Here is a 22,095-nt window from a genome sequence, read left to right as displayed (position 1 = left end):
TTAAAGGGCGATTCGCCAGTAGTTGATTGAGGAGTAGTATTGTACGCCCAAATGACCGTGATTAACTCTTCTGCCCACAATCCTTTAGCTTCGCCTAGACGCTTTCTAATTCCATTGAGAATGACTTTATTTGCTGACTCTACTTGACCATTTGTCTGAGGATGCTCAACTGAGGCGAAGCGCATCTCAATTCCCATTTCTGCACAAAAATCCTTCACACTCCTGCTAGTGAACTGTGTTCCATTGTCTGAGACGATAGTTGCTGGAACGCCAAATCTGCAAACCAATTTTCTCCAATAAAACTTTTTAATTTTTTCTGCTGTTATTTTCGCCATTGATTCCGCCTCAATCCACTTAGTAAAATAGTCCACCGCAACCAAAATAAATCTGATCTGAGAACCTGCTGGAGTGAACGGTCCCAGAATATCCACTCCCCACATTGCAAATGGCCACGATGAACTCATTGAGCTAAGAGTTTCAGGCGGCGCCTTATGTAAATCTGCATAAACTTGACATTTATCACACTTCTTCACATATTCCATACAGTCCCCTCGTAAAGTTGGCCAATAGAACCCTGCTCTGAGCACTTTCGCCGCCAAAGATCTGCCCCCCACATGACTTGCACACACACCTTCATGAACCTCAAACATGATTCTTCCCGCCTCATTTTTAGAGACACATCTCAATAAAGGCACTCCAATCCCTCTTCTGTACAATTGATCTCCCAGCAATGTGTAACGACTTGCCTCGCGAATTTGATCCTTAGAAAATGTCAACACATCTAAGCCCTCTGCCTCCAAACACTTTTTGATACGCCCCATCCAATCTGAATCTGCTAAAGTTAACATCATCATTGTCTCATCCTCTTCGATACTCGGGCTACTTAAAACTTCCTGGATGACTGACTTATTGTTCCCCAGCTTCTTGGTGCTTGCTAACTTTGACAGAATCTCCGCCCTTGTATTTTCCTCCCGCGGAACATAATTGACCTGCACCGTGCCTATCTGCTTTATCAATCCCTGAGCTTTCAATAAATACTTAGCCAGCTGTGCATCCCTCGCCTGATATTCACCCTGAATTTGCCTGGAAACTATTTGAGAGTCTGTTTTAATCATTATGCTCTTAACCCCCATCTCGATCGCCAACTTCAAACCTGCAATTATAGCTTCATACTCTGCCTGATTATTGCTTGCTTTGAAGTCAAACTTGAGTGACTGCTCAACTGTCACGCCACCTAGTCCTTCTAGGATTATTCCGGCTCCACTTCCCTTAACATTAGATGAACCATCTACAGACAAACTCCATTCGCCAACTTCCATAGTTTTCTCACTTGAAGACATTTCATTGACAAAATCTACCAATACCTGTGCTTTAACCAGACCTTTCCTGTCAAAAATGATTTCAAATTCTGACAGCTCAACAGCCCAGGAAACCATTCTTCCAGCCAGATCAGGCTTTTGCAAAACTTGGCGAAGTGGCAAATCAGTTTTTACCACAATTGGAAAGCCTTGAAAATAAGGTCTTAATTTCCTGGCGGATATAATTAAAGCTAATGCAGCCTTTTCAATTTTCTGGTATCTAACTTTGGCTCCTTGAAGAGCATGACTCACAAAATATATGATCCTCATATCATCTTTATTCTCTTGCAACAAGACTGAACTAACTGCATTATCAGATATGGAAATAAACATTGATAATGAAATACCTAGAATTTGGTTTGGCTAAAATTGGTGGCCTGGATAAATGATCCTTCAAACTTTGGAACGCCCTTTCACATTCTTCAGACCACTGAAAAGTTTTGTTCTTCCTTAAGCATTGAAAAAATGGTGCTGATTTTTCCCCAGAACACGGAAGAAACCTAGATAAAGCTGTTATCCTTCCTGTTAATTTCTGCACATCTTTAACTGAGGTTGGACTCTGCATATCAAGTATCGCCTTACACTTATCAGGATTCGCCTCAATTCCTCTCCTTGTGATCATGAAACCCAAAAACTTTCCACTTTGAATTCCAAACGAACACTTTTCTGGATTAAGTCTCATGTTATGCTTTCTTAGCTCGCCAAACGCCTCTTCGAGATCAGAACAGTGTGCCATCATTTCCTCTGATTTGACCACCATGTCATCTACATAAATCTCCATTTTCCGCCCCACCTGCTTGTCAAACACCTTATCCATCAGCCTTTGGTATGTTGCTCCTGCATTCTTCAGCCCAAATGGCATAGTCTGATAACAATAGTTCGCCTGATTTGTCATAAAAGCTGTCTTCTCTTCATCGGGCTGGTACATTCTTATCTGATGATACCCTGAATATGCATCCATGAGACTAAGCATTCCAAATCCCGACGCCCTATCAACAAGCTTATCAATATTCGGTAAAGGATAAGAATCCTTAGGACAATGCTTGTTCAAATCTGTATAATCCGTGCACATTCGCCACTTTCCATTAGCCTTCTTCACCATTACAACATTCGCCAACCAAGTTGGATACTTAACCTCCCTTATGAATCCAGCTTCCAGTAACTTATTTGTTTCCACCTTTACTGCCTCTGCCTTTTCTTCGCCCATCTTTCTTTTGAACTGAACAATAGGTTTCGCCCCGGGATTTAAAGCCAATTTGTGACATATAAATTCCGGATCGATTCCTGGTAGATCCTTTGCACTCCATGCAAATAAATTCATATTCTCAGATAACAACTTTACTAACTTGTTTTCCTGACTTGTAGTTAAATTGACACCAACTTTCAAATTTCGCTCACCAATCTGGATCGCCTTAGTTTCCTCTTCTGATTTCATCTTGTGCTCAATGAATCCTTCTCGAGGATCCAAAATAATATCTGACTGTTCTATATCCACCTCATAGAATCGATGCCCCTCTTTCACTGCCTTCTTTCCCATGTGCCCATACTGCTTGAAGCTTTCTGAATAACACTTTCGAGCAACCATTTGATCAGCCTTTAAAACTCCAACTCCTCCTTTGCTCAATGGATACTTCGCTGTTAAGTGTCTTGTAGAAATGATCGCTCCCAATCTGTTTAGTGATGGCCTCCCAATGAGTACATTGTACGGCGAAGTACATTTTACTACCAAAAACTTAATAGCAAATGTCTCCGCATTCTTCCCTTCTCCAAAGACAGTCTTCAATTCCACATACCCTCAAACAAATACTTTTTCCCCAGAAAAACCCACCAAAGAACCATCATAAGGCAACAAATCAGATTCATTTAGCCCCAACTTTTCAAAAGCGTCACCATAAATCAAATCCGCCGAGCTTCCTTGATCCATAAGTACCCTCTCAATTTCATAATCAGCAATCCTCAGCATTACAACAATTGGATCGTCTTCGTGAGGTTGTACTCCCTCAAAATATCGCACAGTAAACGTTATATCGGGTTGATTGGCTGCCTAACTTCCCCAATCGTTAGAATAAACAACATTAATGGAATGGACGTACCTCTTATGAGCTGAGTTAGTCATTCCTCCACCGCGAAATCCACCGAAAATAGAATGAATCCGCCCCTTTGCTTTGCCATCCGATTGCCTATCTTGACCATCGCTCTCAATTTCTTTTCCATCTTCAGTTCGCCTTACTGAAGTGCCTGCCTCATCAGAATTGCTTCGTCCTTCAAGCTGTTTCACACATCCAGCCTTCACCAATTTATCTATCTCTTTCTTCAGCGTGAAACAATCGTCAGTATTATGTCCCGAAATCCTATGATACTCACACCACTTCTTCTTATCCACATAACCCGTTGACGGCTTTGGCTGCCGTGGAAAACGAATAACATTCGCCTCCAAACACGTGTGCAAAGCTTCAGTCAAATTGACCGCCAAAGGTACTGCACGATCATTTTGGTTCCGAGTCCACGTCATCGAATGTCCTGGCCCACGCACTCCATACGGTTGAGCACGATTTTTGAAATTAGAACGGTTATCAAATCGGCCGTCATAACGGTTACGATTATTATACCCTGCGTTGCCACGTTCGGTCCATCCCTTCGAATATTGATCTGCAACCGCTCCCTTCTTCGCCTCAAACTGCTGCTTCTGCCCTGGAACCGCGGCATTCGGGCGGTTGTTCTTGATCTGATCACTCTGCTCCTCCCTGATGTATCCTTGTACCCTTTCGCGTAAATGCGCCATTGTCTCCACAGGTTTTCTACTCAAATTACTGTTCAAACCACCCGGCTTCAAGCCCAATTCAAAAGCTGCAATGCAAATTTCCGGCATTTTATCCTCCAAATGAACAGATAATTGATTGAAACGCCCCATGTAAGACTGCAAAGTCTCATTTGGTCCTTGACGAACATTAAATAATGTCGCCGGAGTTACTTTTTGTGCACGACTGGTAGAAAACTGAGACAAGAATTTTGTAGATAATTCTGTGAAATTGACAATTGATCTTGACGGTAGAGTTGTAAACCAAATCATCGCCGATTTCTTAAAAGTTGACGGTAACATTTTGCACTTCAACGCGTCTGATGCGCCTACAATAACCATTTTCGTGTTGAAATACACTAAATGGTCCTTTGGATCTGAATCGCCATAGTAAGAATCAAGCTTCAACGTCTTCAAATTGTCTGGGACGGCGGTATTCGCTATTTCCTCTGTGAAAGGTTGAAAGTCCACCACCGTCTCAGCCATTCTTCGATCGCCCTCTCGTAAACCCTGAGTCTGATTGAGATCAGTAAGTTGATTTTGTAACTGTTGATTATGTTGACGAAGTTCATTGAGATCGTCCATGATCCGCTGAAGAACATCAGGAGGAACATCATTTTGTTGAACATGATTCCTCTCTCCGTTCGCCCCGGATCGAGTCACCATCGTGGTGAAAAACGAAGCCTAGGAAAGTATCCTTCGGCCCCACGGTGGGCGCCAATGTTCCGGTATGGAACCTCAGACTAAGGCTAACCAATTTCGAGAGCAAGCGAAAGTAAACAAAGTGAGTAAAAATGCGTGAAATGATAGGTCCTCGCCGCTTGGGCGGTCCTCTTTTATTTATAGTTTGGGTTTTGATCCGGTTGGATCATGGGTTACCCGGCCCATTTAATACATGATTCGGTCAGCCCAATTGTTATACATATTGATCAGCCCATACCAGACCACGCGTGATTATGCATATTTTAATTTTGGCAAGTTTTAATTTAGTCATTCATTTTCCTCGTAGATTTGGTTTAGATTTTCACAATTGGTAGTATTCTGGTTGGTTCAAATGTCAAAACACCCAATATCTACATGGACGGTTTAGGGGCTTTCTAGTTGAGTGAATGCCATGTTGGTCAGCCTATGAATACCAAAGTACGATTTATCTCGTCTAAATAGTCAGCCGAGCTAAACAAAGCTGACACAACCAATAACACAAAGGTTGTCAAAGCGTAGTCATTGACTCGGAAGTCATTTACGATGGATTCCCAAAAGTTAAGTGTTTCAACTACACTTCATGTCAGAATATATAAATCCAAATTTGATCATTTATTATTTACATGGGCATTATTCATTTTGCTCATAATGTTCATGTTGAACTTGAATTCTGTCTTTACTCGCAAACCGACTTCAACACATGAGTGTCTTATTATGTAAGTACCTTCTCTACTAAGCTCTGTTGTGGACAACCTGCTCACCACAAAGTGAAAGGCCTAAAACCACCACAATTGAGGAGGAGTGCTAGCAACACTTGTTTTAACACTTTATTTTTAACAATTTTTTATTGATTGGTTGAAATTCATGAGATCCTGCTAAATTGAAAGTGTGACCTATACTTTTTATGAGTCTTAAATGAATTTCAACCAATCAATAAAAGAGTGTTAAAACGAGTGTCACTAGCATTTTTTCTTTAAAATGTACACTAATAATATTTTGTTGGGTAATGCAGGAAAATATAAATATTATTATTTAATATTTTTCATACTAAATTATAACAATCTGATGAAACATGTGCATTGCATAACTCATTTTTTTCCTCCAACTACCGTTGTCCACCTCAGGCAGCCGTCTTCCACCTCACTCTTCTTAATAGATTACGACTCTGGAGAGCAATCATATCACATGATCTGATTATCTCAAACAAAATATGATTGAGTAATCTCACAAAAGCTTCAAAAATTATCCTTGATTATCACCACCACGCCTCCTAAGCACAACCTCCCCTTCCATGACTGATCATCGTCCAAAAGAGTAAGTGAGTGTGAATCTACTGAAATTCTATCACTGTCTTTGTTAAAAGTAAAATGTATTTTTTTTTCGGGTTGAAGTATGACCGAATGGCCCAAAGCCACTCAGCCCATCTAAATAATTATGACTCAAATCCTTAATTAAAATTAAAATTAGGCTATGAGGCACATTTGTCTGTTGAAATGTCATCTTATTTTTTATTTATTTTACGTACTAAAAAGTTTATCCAAGAAAAGATCAAAATAACAAAAAAAAAAAATTATACATTTTTACGTAAACTAAATGAAGAGAAAAATGATATGAACATTTTACGATCATTAATAAAAAAAGTTTAATGGTTGTGCACTGTCAGTGTAAAACATTTTTACACAGACATCCAATAACTGAATGACACGTATTCAAATGCATTTATGATCCTTTTTATTTTAATTAAATTAAATGCATATTTTCTGATTTGGCAACTTATCATTGGTTGTCTGTGTAAAAAAATATTTACATTGACGGTGTATTTCCATTAAATTCTAATAAAAACATACAAAATTCTTAAACCAAATAGATTCTTAAAAGCAATATAATATATAGTCAAAAAGAAAATTAAAGCATATCTTTTTGGTTATATGTGATATTACTAACAAGTTTTTTGCAACCTATGAAAATCATTGACAACTTTACTTTTTTAAAGACATGCACTAGAAAATTGCCACTGTAAACATAAGCAAGAAAAGATAAATTTACTCTCCACAGCTAAAAAATTTAAGGGGTAGTATAAATTTTTAAGAAGCACTAGCATCGTTAATATCTGCAGATGTTCTCTACTGTTCTGCATCAAGCTGTATGGTCTGGCATTCAAGGTCAAAATCACTAACAAATTTAGAATGCATATTCTACTCAGCAAGGATGAAATTTTATGGCACTGCATTTTTTTATTTTAGAAATAGAATTATAAGCTATGCCATTTATTCGTGGTATTATCCTCACTATTGGTATTCGTGAAGGATGAATCATGTAACACCCCTATTTTGAAGGAATTATTTATATATGTCGAGAATGGGTGCAAACATCATAGTCATCGTACAAGGTCTCCTTAATCCTCCTAAAATAGGTGAGGCACTGTGAGTGGCGACGGTACTCCCATGTGTCACGCATGCATCCAGCAAGTCAAAGTCGGTATCCCCGTAGGCCAAACCGACCTCTTAAAGTTGCTCGACATACTCGTCATCGGCTAGAAGAGTATCCACGAAAGAATACACGACCAAGAAGAGAACGCAAAGGTCAACTTCATACCATAGAGTCTATTGTAGGACGTGCATAAACACAAACAAGACATACATGCATATATATACAACAACATAATTTAGTCACAGCCAAAGGTTAAGTCAAACGTATTAGGGGAATACATATATAGTCTCTGGTGTTAGTGTATGTCATATGCTCAATACAGTTTCATCATGATTTAGATTAAAAAAAACACCAACTCCATACTGGACAGGCGGGACAAACACACAAAAACCCAGTCGGTTAGCCTACAGCTAGCGGCCAACCATTGTTGCCACATCTAACGACCTCTTGGACATTATGGATCAAATAAAGTTGAAACATGTTGGATCCTCAATCCACTAGGAGTCGGACTCTCTTTCCATGAACAACTTCAGGATTTTTCTTCAATGAAATAATATGCTCCATGATTAGTCAAGCAGACGAAGGGAAGTTCACAAAGTACAATCTAAGTTCTCAAATAAGACGTACCCTTCACATGAGTGGTGGAGATCACCAACTCATTGGTATGCATAGCTACTCGTCGCAACGACAACTTTCTCAAAAAAACTTTTGCATTCAAACACAATTGATAACATAATTTAGTTATGGAAGCACAATATATAATTCATATGATCATCACAATATCATCATATTATTCATATCACTCAAAGCATTTAATCATGTCATCAATCATCATGTGTTTCTCAACAATCAATAACAAGCATTCATAGCATCAACCTCATGATCTCATATAGTCATGTTTCAACTATTCATTTCATAAGTCTTCAACATATTATTTCTCAAGAATGTCTCATGTATCACATACCACATTATCATATATCAATGCACGCTTGCAATCACAAGTTCACATGTTAATCTCATACTCAACATCATCAATTCAACTCAAGATTCATACAAGCTAACAAACAAGTTCCAAGCTAAAGTCCAAGATTCTCTCCGAACCTCTTTAGTAAAGAATGTTAGATAAAAAGGCTTAAGCTTGAGGGTGATAAAAGGGATGGTAGAGGCGGCTACACCAGAGGAGATGAAGAAGAAGTGTTAAGTTAAAATGTTTAGATTCCTAGACCGTTTATCAAATATTTAGAGTGGTAGCAATATTCTGGAAAATAACTATCTTAGCCAAAAATATCTATACTTGAGTCAAGTCTATCAAATCTATGGTCTGAGGAAACCATAGTCCACTAGAATGACTAAGTCACAGAAAGAAGGAGAGCTCTAAGGTCTACAAAGATGGAGATATAAAATTGGTCTGATGAAGTCACAATGTTTAAAGTTTACATGTCAATTGCAAGAGAAATTCAAAGTGTGTCACATGACTTGCTAAAAGTTATAAAAGACACATCCCACAAAGTGAAAGTACAATGTTGTCGTACATGTCTCATCAAGTAGTTACTACCAACTGAAACTTTCAGACAAAGAGGAAAGATCTGCTGAACATAACTTCTACCTATTTTGTGAATCACCTTTTTGGAAATATGTTCGAATAAAGCACACCAAACGGGAAAGAGCATTAAGTGCACAACAGAGAGTCGTTTTGTTTAGACAGTAAACTAACAGAAGACTTCAATCGTCCCAAGGTTTCTTAACCTAGTTGAAGTCATATAAATATAAAAGTTGAAGATCTAAATAAAATATAGAACTGGGTCAAATTTGAAAAACCAACAAAGTGTGTGAAAAGCTTCATAGTAAAAAACAATCTCACATCGCCATCAATGCCATCAATAGATAACTTACAAGTTTAATCTTCTTCTTTGTTAAGCTCTTAGTATTGTTTTAGTGTTAAACCTTGTATCAAATTCTAAAGAGCCACTAATGCTAAAAAAATTTACATCACTCTTTCAAAAGAGACTCTAAGTAGAAGAAAAATTCATTTATCATATTTGGGTTTAGAAGAAGTCCTAAGAACACTTGTTAAGGAGAAGTCCTAAGAATACTTGTGGAGGAGAAGTACGGAGAATACTTGTGAAGGAGAAGTTCTTGATACTAATTGGAGTAGTGGAAAATCTTGGTGTCCACCAAGGACTGGACGTAGCCATCGCTTTTAGGGTTAATCAAGATATATTTTATCCACTACAAAACACGTTTTTGAAAATATTTTTCAAAGAACTAATATTTGCTTGGAACAAAGTTATTTTTAAAAGACACAACTCAAACTCTCCATTTCTTAAGTCCCCGCATTATTTCTCAAGAAGAAGTTGTTTTTCTCTCTTTCTCTCAAAGGGTCTCACTTTCTTTCTCTCTTTCTCTCTCTCTCTCTCTTTCTCATTCTCTTATCCTCAAGTGAATAAAAAAGATGAAAATGAGACCTAGGTTATGTATGTGTGTGTGCATAAATGAGTGGGGAGAGGATATAAATGAGGGAAAAAAATTCACCTTAGGTAAAAGGTCATTTTCATGACATATGCTCTCTTGTCTCATTAGGAGACTTGTTGATTCCACAACTTCAACAACAAGAAAAGGTGGTACATGGTTTAAGCTCTCTTGAGCCTTAATAAAAGATCAATCCAACTCCAAAGGGGATGATAATGTCGCATGTAACCCCTATTAAGGGTAACAATTTTGATTTCCTCCTAACTTGTAATTACATTATTCAAAAGTAAGCTACATGTCATTTTTACACATTAATTACTCTTGCCATCATATGCATTTTAATTTCCATCCAAAAATTTAATCATCCACATGAAATTCATCACATAACTAATTAACACAAGATCAAAAATAATTTTGGGTTGGAAAAAAAACATGTAATTCGCATACCCCTAAATAATGATTAACACGATACGCATCGATCGCGTCATTATTTTATGCCATCGGGAAAATAATATAATGGTAATATATAATCACCCAATTAAAAATATCACATAACAAATATTTCATAAAATGTTTTCCGCCAACATGGCACGAATAGTCATTCAAACACGATAAAATAGCGCACGACGATAGAGTTACATAAATTCAATAAATACAACTATTTATTTAATTCAGATTCTTGCAAATCATCTCTCCTTAAGTTAACCTAGGGGCTTTCTGGAGATCCTCATTTTCTGAATCTGGATTACCTGATATGCTGAGAGCATTGGATGAATCAGATGAGCGTCTTTTCTTAGTTTGATTTGTGATCTTTTGCTTGAATGTGGCCAGTATAAGCTGATGGACAAGGAGAAATTTATATAGTTATGTGTGAAAATGGCTATTGAAGGATGTAACACGAAAATGAATAATAAGTATAATATAGTACTGCAATCAAAGTTGAACTTCCATGTCAAGTATATATACAAGGAATTAATTATCAACCTATGTTTGCGAAAAAGTAACTTAGTGCGAGTAGACATTTGATTTTACTCCTTTGAGATATAAAAATAGTTGTTCTTAGGATAAGATGACAATAAATGTTTACCTATTGTGTGGATGGCCATACTATTTTTCTATATACACAAACAATGTGATACTAATAACATGTTTGGATTAGTCAAAATCCATTTTGACACCAAAAAGATACTCGCAAAGTTTTTTTCCTATAATTTGTTTTAGCTTTAGAATTAGTTGCAAGAGAATTTTCAAACATGAAATTAAAGATCTTCAAAATAGTCACTGACACGTCCTTCTAAGGCTGCAAATCATTAGGGTACAAGTATCAATCATAATAGCAAAGTATAAAGGCTATACATAAGTTCATGTGCACTATATAACTATTATAAAATTTAATTTTTGAGTAATTGATTTGAATAATCTACCAAATGTGTTTTGAAACCTTTTGGTGCTTCAAGGTTCAATAGCATTAATTGCTTTAGTGAAATCAAAAAATATATTCAACCTTAAATGGATACATAAAAAAATTCTTACCTGGATGGGGCCAGCAGCTATCAAGGAACTCTCAATGTTCCCACCAAAAAGCTGACCATTACGTTTAGCCAATGAAACACTCAGCAACAAACTTTTTGTATGTGCACCCTCAGCTCCAGTAGAAAAGGCGTATGATCCAGTTAAGGACACAATTTCGAAACGGCCCTGTATAGTAGAATTAAATAAAAATTAAAATACACACAAAATTAATGAGTTGATACATGCAAAAAGTTAGGCGCCTCAAATGTGAACCTTGATTAAGTAAATAACAAGAAAAAGGTAAAATATAAGAAGAATAAAGGAATATGACCATAGAAAAAAGGGTAAGGTGATGTGACTATGGAGGTCATGGGCAGGGTTGTCAGTTCGGCCAGGTCTCTACAATTATGGTCACCTCACAACTAGTGAGTGCATTTTCGGGTTCAGTAAAAATTCAAGGGGGCTGCAAAATTTCTAGTCCATTCTAGCCATCTATGGGCTAAACGAGTCATCCAATGGGTCGTTTAAAAGTTCAATTAAGAGTTATTTCAACACAATAATTTAGGATAAAATAATCACTTTTTTACCATGTAAAAATTTGAACGTGAGAATAGATAAATAATAACTAATGTTTTGTTATCATTTTTTATTTATTTCTTTTTAGTTCGGGCTTGAATTTCCCTAACTTAGCCACACTTTAACTTAAATCATTGTGGTTGACTCGTCGGTAAAGGTGGAAAAACTGGTTCAACTCCTCGAGTCAGCCAGCCAACCTACATAAAATGGGAGAAGCGGGGCTAGATTTCTAACCTAGAAAAAAACTATTTTTGTGTAATGCGAACCTCTCACTGCTTATGCACTGTACCAACTCTAATTTTTAATTTTAGGCCCAATCATTTTCTTTTCTTTTCTGATATTACTCAATCTCATGTTTCACTTTTGTTTGTGTTTTCGTGTTTCACAAACATTGTTTGTGATTCCAAAGTGTAAGGTGAGACCTAGGATAACATACAATATCTTCAGGACTCAAGAGAGACAAGCTTGTAACCACCGCCAACAAGATTTGTGTTTCACTCACATCATTGACTTTTGGAATAAAAGCCATTAAAAAGACAAAGTCTTTTAAGATTTGAATTATCATAAGTGTTGCAGGTTAAATGATTTGAAAAACTAGTATAGTATAGGTTGAAAAGACAAAAGCACATTCACTTTAAGGTCATTTACAATTAAACATTTGAATATCTGACGCAGGTTGAAAACTTGATTTATGATTAGTGTTGGTCTTATATGTATATATATAGCAGTTCCCACTTCTCAAATGATTTTTTTTATTCTGTTTTCTCGTTTGGTGGGTCAACCCACCAACCCAACATAATGTGAGGTATGATGAGACATCCCACCTATATTTCAAAAACAACTTAACCCACCCTGCCACCTTTTTACAGGTAGAAGACGAAAAAGGTTGACCCACATTGTACTCCTAGGTGTTGGTATGTTTTGACACTTCTAGTATTGGGGGAATTTCTACTTCCTTTTAAGCCAAGTGACCTAGGATACTAGTTTTAGAGTGTATACGGTACATAGATATATTTATCATTTCTTTAACATTAATCAATATGTTGAGATATCATGTGATAGTGAAAGGTTCAAGTGAATACTACTACATACGAAATTGTTTCTACAACTATATTGTACCTCATAACTCGATGTGTTAGTAGAACCAGGTTCACGAATGGTGACACTTGATACAAGACCAGTAGCAGAAACGATACAAACTGACATAGGGCCTCTCTGATAACATGATGTTATCTTGCTGACCATGTCCTGAAAGTGACAAAAAAACAAAACCGTCCATTAAGGATAACAGTCAAACAAAGTCAAATATGAAATTTGAATAATTTGCTTATGAGTCTTAAGTTACCTCCCCAGCATTCACAGTCACCACACGAGGTGTGAAACCTGTCCCAGTTGTTTCTGCCACAAGCCCCCCTGCAATAAAAAATATTACTTCAAGCATTAAAAAAAGATAAAAATTCCTACCCCAAATCATTTAACAATATGAAATTCTTACAATATAACTATACTGATACAACTTTCATCTCGAAGGCATAATACTTAAATTTTTAAAATTTATCATATTTATGTCTTAGAGAAACAACTTTCATCTCTAAGACATATTAAAATAAAAAGCACCTCAAATAGACATTGAACTTTAAAAACCGCGTAAATGGTAAAGAATGAGTTAATGTGGTTAAACATATGCTAAATTGAATAGTTGAGAATACACAATTTTCACTATAAATATAATATTTAAAATAAGTGTTGTCTAATGTACGTTTTAAAATAAGGTCGACACTCATATATCACCGAAAATTCATGAGTTTACCCTAAAAATTAGTTTTGAATTACAAAACTTGCCATCAAATTGACTGTGATGTGTATTCTCTCTGACAACCTACCTATTCTACCATTTATGGTTCAATCACAACCTACATTGTGAAAATAAGTCCTTTGGTTGAATGCTCCAACCGTCTCCACTTTTCTTTGCCGCCTTGGTTGCTCACTTCAACACTGCACGATGGAGTTGCGTAGAGGTTGTATGGCGGCCTCCATTCTCCATGAGTGCATTGTTGCGCGACGAAGGCCGAAGGAAAAATCAAACACCGTTTGCAAGTTTTGATTTTGAATTTAGAAATGGCGATAGGAGATCAGATCGGAGAACACTTAAGAGATAACCCCTCGATTTTCTTCAGTCCTTGAAATTTAATCAGAAAGGCACAAACTTTATTGATAAAATAACGTAGATTTCTTAAAGATTCAATATTTGTTAAGAAATCATGGTGTTTAATTAATTTTGGTTGTTGATGGTTGGGATGGAGGATTATGCAAGCGAGGGCGGCCACAATTATGGGTTTGGTTTTTTATGCCTTTGGGGGGGATTCTTAAGTGAGTGTCATTTGTGATGGTTAAGAGTGTCATGATTTGGGTTCGAGGAGAGTCACGACATCAGCGACGAAGATGGTAAAAGAGACGTGGTTTGGGGGCTTGGAACGATATAAGAGGTATGAGTGTGGAGATGGTGAGTTGAAAGGAAACACATAGTGAAAGAGGTGGGTGGGGAGTTTCTAGAGTGGTGGAAAAGGGGAGAGGTGTGATAAGCGATGTCGGAAAACAGTTACAAGGGAGGATAGGAAAATACAGTGATAGGAAAAAGGGAGAATGAGAGTGAAAGAATTAGGGTTATCCGGGGCATTTAAGTCATTTCATTACTTTAATCTCAGCGTTTAATAATATTATAATATTAAATCAATGGTGAATTTTAATTATGTACACGCGTCAGTCCTATCATAAAACGTACATTAGACAAAAGAAATGAAAAAAATTGGAACTGAAATCAAGACATGTATGTGGATCCAAAAAGCACAATCATTCTAACATGATACAAAATAAAAAAATGAAACCACACATGAAGAAAAAAAAAGGAAAAAAAAATCAAAATTCGAGCGAATCCAAACAAGCTAATGGAACAAAAAGAAAGAAACTCACCAATGGAGGCCAGAATTTGCAGCCTCCCAGAGCCACGAGGGCGTCCCCTGCCTCTCTTAATACCATTTCCTCCTTCAAAAGGTTGAACAACGAACCCCGGCGGCGGCGTAATCGCCCGATACAGCTGCCTCTTGTCAACGTCGGGCTTTCGAGGCCTCCCCCTTTTCACCACCTGTCTCGATCCTGCAGCCACAGATGCTTCTTCGGCAATGGGTTCCGGTGAAGCCTCCACTCCGGCACCTTCGGGTGCAGCATTGTTGTCGCCGGTGGTGGTGAGCCACGGTAGAACCGCCATTTTCTCCTCATTAGGTTTTGGCCCGTTCTGAGTGGACTTTTGGGAATGAGCCACGGCGGTAACATTTTGGTTCAGGTCCTCCATGAATGAGAAACAAAGGTACAAGTTTGGCTATTGGGTGTAAAAGAAAAAACGAGGCAGTGGTGATGGTTATAAAGGTGGTGGTTTCTGAAGTAAAGGCAATAGAGAAAACACTCTCAATCTCCAGATATAACAATTTTGGAGTTTATGAAAAAAAATTCCGTAAATGATGAATGAAACTCTCGCTTTTACCAATCAATTATTATTGATCTTAATTACTAATTAATATTTTCTTTGACTTGACGAAACTATTTAATATATATTATTTATACATAAATACTGCAGGTCAAATTAAAAATAAAATAAGAAGAAGAGATAAGATTGCAAGTTAAAACGCTCCAAGATAATAAATTTTGAAATTAAGTTAAATTAATATAATAAATATTTTATTAAATTATTTTATTTAGAAAAAAAATTTAGTTATAAATATTACACTTGAAAATAGATAGCAACAGATTTTAAAATCTAAGCACGGGACGAGATATTAGTCTCACAGTTACAAGTTTTAGGAATATCTGGCTCAAGACAAGTAAAAAACGTAATGAGAGAAACACTGCTTCCTTCCTCTATTAGAGTTCCTCTCAACTCCAATTCTACAGCGTCGTCATCCTCCAACGAAGGCGGGTGAAGGGTGCATCACAAGAGGACGGTGAGGATGAAGCGGAGATGGAGAAAAAGAAGAAGATGCGGCGGAGCGGAGAACCTCTTTTGGAGTCACTCGCCTTATTCGTCGATGGGATCTCTGAAATGGTAGCTTACCCACAAATCAGAGACCTTTTCGCTCGGTTTGGAAGGGTGGGGAAGGTTTTTGTTCAACGCCATCGGAAGATCGGTAGGAGGTTCCGCTTTGAGTTCGTCAAGTTCCTGCAGAGCGCGGGCAGAGATGGCGGTTTCCATACTTAATGGGTTCAAGGTCAGTGGTACCCTTTTATCCGTGACGGTGGCGAGGTTTCTAATGGAGTATGGTGTAAGACCACGAAATAAATAACTAGATTATTTATTTATTTTCGTTATATTATATGATTGGGTGTTTATATTCAATTATTTTTGTTATTCTCCTGACTTGAACCCTATTGCGAGTCATGAATATTATTTATATGATAATTAAGTTCAGAGTACGTTTCAGGATGACACTATAGTCATTTTGAGTGATAGCACGAGCCATATTCGCACCCGACAAAGGTCGCGAGTGTTCGAAAAAGGCTATATCCGCTCCTAGAGCACTGTTTAAGAGAATTTTAGAATTAAATGAAAAATAAGAACATCAGGGTATTTTTCCCATGACCAATATTCCGATACGAAACTCTGGATTGTAGACACGTTAGGTTTTGCTTCCTGGAAGTTCGTCGAAGCTAGACTTTATCTACTCGGGGACTTTAATTAAGACCTTGATTGAAGAGTTTTTCTATTAGGAGCTTCTAACGAAGTTTCCATCCGCGCAACCTCATTTCTTTCGACGCTTGCGATCTTTTTCCCGAAGAAAGTTTCTTCATCCGACGTCGACTGCAAAAAGTAGTTTTTCGGCGTATATCGACCCATACTGAGTTTAAGACGTTTTCTTCAATTAAATGAACCTCGAATTAAGTTTTGGAATTCTATCGCTGAATACTTACGTAAAATCAACAGACGAAAGTACCAGAACGACCGAAACCGCGAAATCTCGATTTTTCGCATTTTTCCCTCGCCTATAAAACGGGATAAAATTAGAAATTCTCCCATTTTCCCCCAAAGAGGCCGAGAGTTAGAGAGAGAGAGAGAGAGAGAGAGAGAGAGAGGAGCAGTGCTTTTTCATTTCTTGCTTGAGGTAACCTTCTTCATCCTTAACTCTGTGTCTTCTTTCTGCTGGGTTTTTCCATGTCTTTTTGTGCTCAAAGTTTGGAGCAAAATGTCTTATAGTTTCGATTTTTCTTTTCAAATACCTTCCCTATTAACCCAACATGCTATATTCATGATCTGTGCGCTCGAATTTTTCACCGAGTCGCTGTAGATCTGAAATCAGAGCTCAAAACCCATTTTTACCCCGACTTTGCTTTTTGATTCAAAAAGTCTTGATCTTGCTTAGTGCCGTTGAGATTAGTTGTTGCTAAAGGCTTTGTTTATCGCTATTCAAAATCTGTTTCGAAAAATATTGACTTTGAGTTTTTAAGCAATTTTACTGGACCAAAAAGCCCTTGATCTAGTTTTAGCTTATGTAATTGTTCCGAGTGTTTCCCTACCCTAGATATTACCTAAGAATACCTAGGAATTTAACTAGATCAAAGAAAATGTTCAGGAAGCCCTATTTTTGGCTATGGCCGAAACTTGTTGGAGTTGTACCGTGTCTAAAAATAATTTCTGAGTTTGTATGGCCTGAGCTATAGCGTAGCTCTTTTAGTTGTCGAAATTTTGGGTTTGGTTTTGTGTCATTCAGAGTTTTGTAGCTCGAGTTATGCGCGTTTTAGCGAACAGAGGTCATGTTGTCCATTTGTGCCTAGATGTCGAACTCTGAAGCTTCGAAAGATTATTCCAGATTTGTTTAGTGTTATTAGATTGTATTGTTTCTTAGTGACTAAGAAATGATATTTTGCTTAAGGTTTGGAACGAGTTGAGCTGAGGAAAGAGGTTTTGGAGCAAGCAGTGAGGTTTCATAACAGAGGAGGACGCATCGAAGAACTTGCTGAGTTCGGGAGCTTGACTTTGGATCGGACTGAGACAACGAGCTTGGAAGGAGAATAAATGGTAAGGGTAACTCGGTTTAGAAGCGTCAATTGAGTCTTGCATGTTTTAAATCGCACTGCTTGTGTTTGAGATGAAGGTGTTTAATTTGATTGGCAATAGATTGAAATGTTGACATGTTTTGATATGTTGTATACTTGCTTATGTTGATTGTCTTCTAGGGCTTAGGCCATTATTCATTGCTTAATGATTTACTTGATGCGTTAGCATGCATGATTGAATTGATTTATTCTTGTTGGAATTATGAATAACATGCGGTTACTCTGACTTGATTATTGGATTTGGAATTGTTGATATTTGTGCATATGCGTTGTTGGGTTGTACTGTGTGGGCTTCGTGCCGTACCGTGAGGCCTTTGTGGCGTACTATGTGGGCTTCGTGTCGTACTGTGTGACCTTCCGGCGTACTGAGTGGCCTTTGGGGTGTTATTAAGTGGCAGATCAGTGGATTTCATTCCACGTGACTGTCTCGTCTTGAGAGACGCCAAAATGAAAGATCATTGGCTTTCGTTCCACGTGATTGTCCCGTCTTGAGAGGCGCCAAGTGGCAGATCAATGATTTTCGTTCCAAGTGATTTTCTTGTCTTGCGAGACGCTTTTGATTCGACCCATCTTGGTAGTAAGTAGTAACACATAGTTGTACCACAGGGCATTTATATTGGATTTTATTGGTAGTTGAGTTGTTGAAATCTGATTCAAATATATGTTGTGGAGTTTGCAGATATTTGATTTAAATCTATGTTGTTGATTTCTGAATTAATTCTCTGTTGTTTGATATATGTCGTCATCCATCTTAAATTAGGTTGCTAGCTTATGTTCCATGTTATGCACTTAAATTTGAATAGCTTGTGTTCCGTACTAAGGTCTACTTAAGGGATAAGCCTTAGTAAACCCTAGGAGAGCATAAATGGAAAGATAATGTAAAATAAAGAAATATTCTCATTAATGATCAAAAAGATGTCTAGTACAAATAGGGGACCCCCCTTTTATAATGGGTGTAGTCCTTATCTAGAATATCCTTACATTTGGGCCTCACAAACGAGGCCCAAATCTCTATGCAAATAAGACAAAAGGGGATAGAATCGGACAGCTGGCTTGGGACCACGTATGAGGCGAGTATCTCTACACTTCCCTGATGGTCGCCAGGTATTCCAGCACGATCAATCTCGCCATGCTATTTGAGTGTTCTGGGCGGATATCTGGTTAAAGAAGGCCCGCCCAGTCCACAAGCCCACAAGACACGAAACTCGATGTCGTGCCTTAGAGTTGAAGTGTCTTTCAATGTCTTCAAATTCCTTGGAGTGGCCCGTGAGTGGCGCTCGCCAGCCCAGCATGTTTTTCTCTTTTATATGTGGTAATTGTATGGAATTAACCCTTTCTGTTTGTTACTTGTTGTTTGGGCGCTTAACACTATTAGGCGATGGAGAACCCTCGATGAAGCTTGACCTTTGTACGAGTCGTAGATGAGAGGACTTGAAGATTAGTGAAAGAATTGAAGAGTAGAGTCGGGTTTTAGGCTAGAGCCTTGGGTTAGAGAGCTTACCGTTATTGGTTTAAGCTTGCATAATAGTTTTAGGAATTTATAATTGAGGTCCAGAGGCTCTAAAGGTCCAGAGGCTCTAAAGGTCTAGAAGCTAAGAAGTGAAGACTCTGAAGTCCAAGAGTAAGCTGGCTCTGAAGACCAAGTACTTCCAACTCTGATGTCCAGAAGCAGAAGATACGAAGGTCAGAGGATCCAAGCTTCCCTCTGACTCTGATCACCAAGCTTCACAAGTTCCAACATGAAGCGCCGTCTGATCAGAAGTCAACTAGGATAAGGCTCACGTCGCTGTCCAGGTACAAAAGCAATTGTACTATCTTGACGACCTTACCTAAGATGTTCAGCCACAGCAGAATCTGGAAGTTTCGGATTTGCTCTCCAACGGTAGCATTTCAAACAACGAATACAACCCTAGTCCTTGGAGTATAAATAGAGGCTGAAGTTGGAAGAAGACGCTAAGAAAGAAACTTTGTGCAAGCTCAAGCAACCATTCAATATTCTCTTAGCAATCTTTCTTCAATCGTTCTTACTGTGTTTACCTTAGCTTTCTTAGAAACATTCATTTTAAACCCAAAACCCTCAAACAGTTAGTTTGATTTCCTTAAGGGACCAAGTTTGGTCAGCTCCTTGAGAAGACTAAGAGAGGGAATCTTAGTGTTTGCTAGTTCATTGTATTGTTAGTCACTGAGCAGGTTGCTAGTGCAGTTGTAACAAACTTTGAATAGTGGATTGCCTTCATTCTAAGAAAGAAGAAATCACCTTAACGGGTAGACTGGACTAGCTTGAGCGATTATCAAGTGAACCAGGATAAAATACTTGTGTGCTTCTCTTCATCTCTTATCTTTGCACCTTGTCTTGTTTGTTCGAGAGATTTATCTAAATCTCAAGAGGGAAAAGTTTTTAGTTGAAAACGCTATTCAAACCCCCCTTTCTATCGTTTTTCATACCTTCAAACCTCAATTATCCTAAAATAACCCAAAACAAAACACTCCTGAATCATCATCAAAACACCCCCAAAACCAAACTATATATGAACAATTTTTTACAAATCTGAAAAAAAAAATCCCCATTTTTTCCTTTTCCAATTCCATTTTCCTCTCCTTTTAATCATCATTTCAGCGTGAGGATTGATTAAAAACAAGAAGCAATATCATGATTTCGTACCACCACCATCAAGCAGATAAAATTCAAAAGTGTTTTCCAACCTTCAAGCAAGCATATGAAATTCCAATCAATGTTTACTTGTGAATTATTGAAACCCATATCGAGGCTTAGAACTAGAAGTCGTGTGTGGATCTGGGCGGTGGAGGACGGAGGTGGTGGCGTGGTCCTTTTCATCGGCGGCGAGGCGGCACAGGTGCTCCTATTTGTCAAAACGAATCGAGAAGGAGAAGGGAAATGATGAAATCAAAGCCTCTAGAGGAGAGATTGAAAGCGAGGAATTGAGGCATGTCATTGCTCTTGTCCCCTGTTCTATCTCCCAGAGGCATTTTCGCTGGGCTTTTTCTCTGCTGCTGAAACTTCTTGTGCGTGGTTGAAGAAGGAGCGAGATTGGAGTGAGGTTAAGCGATTTGAAGCATCATGAAGAAGATAGGATATGATGTGATTGAGAAGAGAACAGAGAAATGAGAAGCCTCCATTTTACGAGAAGATGATGATGAATATGGAGGCTTGAATGCAATGAAGATGGAAGAAAAATTAGGGTTTGGAATTGGGGGTGTTTCTGTATAAGTGATTTAGGATTTGGGTTAAATTTTTCACTCAATGGTGGGGTTCTAGGTTTGAAGATTGATGATTTCTGGGTTTGAAGATTGATAAAGTTGAGGACAGTTCAAAAGGAATTGGGTTAATTTAGGGGAGAAATGAATTTTGTTAATTAGATTAGGTTAGAATTAGTAATAGGTTTTAATTCTGTTAATTATCTGATGTGTATTTATTTTTTATTTTTTTAATTTTTGTAATTACACATCAGCTTCATTAATCCAGTCAGCGTGCCATTTAAGCACTCGCCGGAGCTAGGAGCTTTGGCGAGGATCCGCTCCAAAAGTTTTTCAAACACGAGGACCAAACACAATAAATTTTCCGGTGAGGGACTTACCTCAGACGGCGAGACAAAGACAGGGACCAATCTGATAGTTAACCCTATAAAACTATTCTATATCTACTACTAATAAATCAATATTTATAAGTGATAGTGATAATTTAATTATTTTATATGAGTAAATTCAATATTTTTACCATTAATAAACTAGTTCATTTTATTTTTTAACTAAATTTATGAGTAACTAAATAATTTTAACTTAGCAAACACAACTAAAAATTGATAAATAATAAAAGTAATATTTTATATTTTTAATATTATTATAAACTAGTATTTTTTACCCGTGCGATGCACGGGGATATTCATTTTTTTTATTGCATAAAATTTTAAAATATGTGTTATTGTTGTTATATGTATCTATCTATCTATCTATCTATCTATCTATCTATCTATCTATACTATATATAAAGGGAAAGTTTCTGCAACCTTGAGGGTAAAACGGTCATTCAATAAATCAATACACTTGAGTGATAAATTTTAATGGGCATATTTGTAAATTCATGAATGTTTAATTAAGAAATCATTCTTAACCATCGATTTGATTTGATTG

The 22,095-nt window shown here is 37.5% G+C and overlaps 1 protein-coding gene across 1 annotated transcript; it reads right to left on the bottom strand.

The window, feature by feature from the left end:
• Nucleotides 1–1,659: 1,659 nt before the first annotated feature.
• On the bottom strand, nt 1,660–15,193 carry LOC130744771 (AT-hook motif nuclear-localized protein 9-like). The gene is made up of 8 exons (XM_057596929.1): nt 14,815–15,193; nt 13,190–13,257; nt 12,964–13,092; nt 11,290–11,454; nt 10,506–10,593; nt 4,015–4,205; nt 3,452–3,669; nt 1,660–1,663 (listed from the first exon to the last, which is right to left on the bottom strand). Exons 1-8 carry the CDS (start codon nt 15,191–15,193, stop codon nt 1,660–1,662), a joined length of 1,242 nt encoding a protein of 413 aa, XP_057452912.1.
• Nucleotides 15,194–22,095: the final 6,902 nt, after the last annotated feature.

This window comes from Lotus japonicus, chromosome 3 (assembly GCF_012489685.1).
Source record: "Lotus japonicus ecotype B-129 chromosome 3, LjGifu_v1.2".
NCBI classification, from domain to species: Eukaryota; Viridiplantae; Streptophyta; class Magnoliopsida; order Fabales; family Fabaceae; genus Lotus; species Lotus japonicus.
The sequence above is the reverse complement of the archived record's forward strand: the minus strand, read 5'-3'. Positions and strand labels throughout refer to the sequence as shown.

Coding starts and splice junctions, on each gene's coding strand:
- LOC130744771 (XM_057596929.1), bottom strand. CDS start 15,193: ATGGAGGACCTGAACCAAAATGTTACCGCCGTGGCTCATTCCCAAAAG. Junction 13,093..13,189: donor TGACTGTGAATGCTGGGGAG/GTAACTTAAGAC, acceptor TGTCACTTTCAG/GACATGGTCAGCAAGATAAC. Junction 11,455..12,963: donor CTAACACATCGAGTTATGAG/GTACAATATAGT, acceptor TCTACTATACAG/GGCCGTTTCGAAATTGTGTC.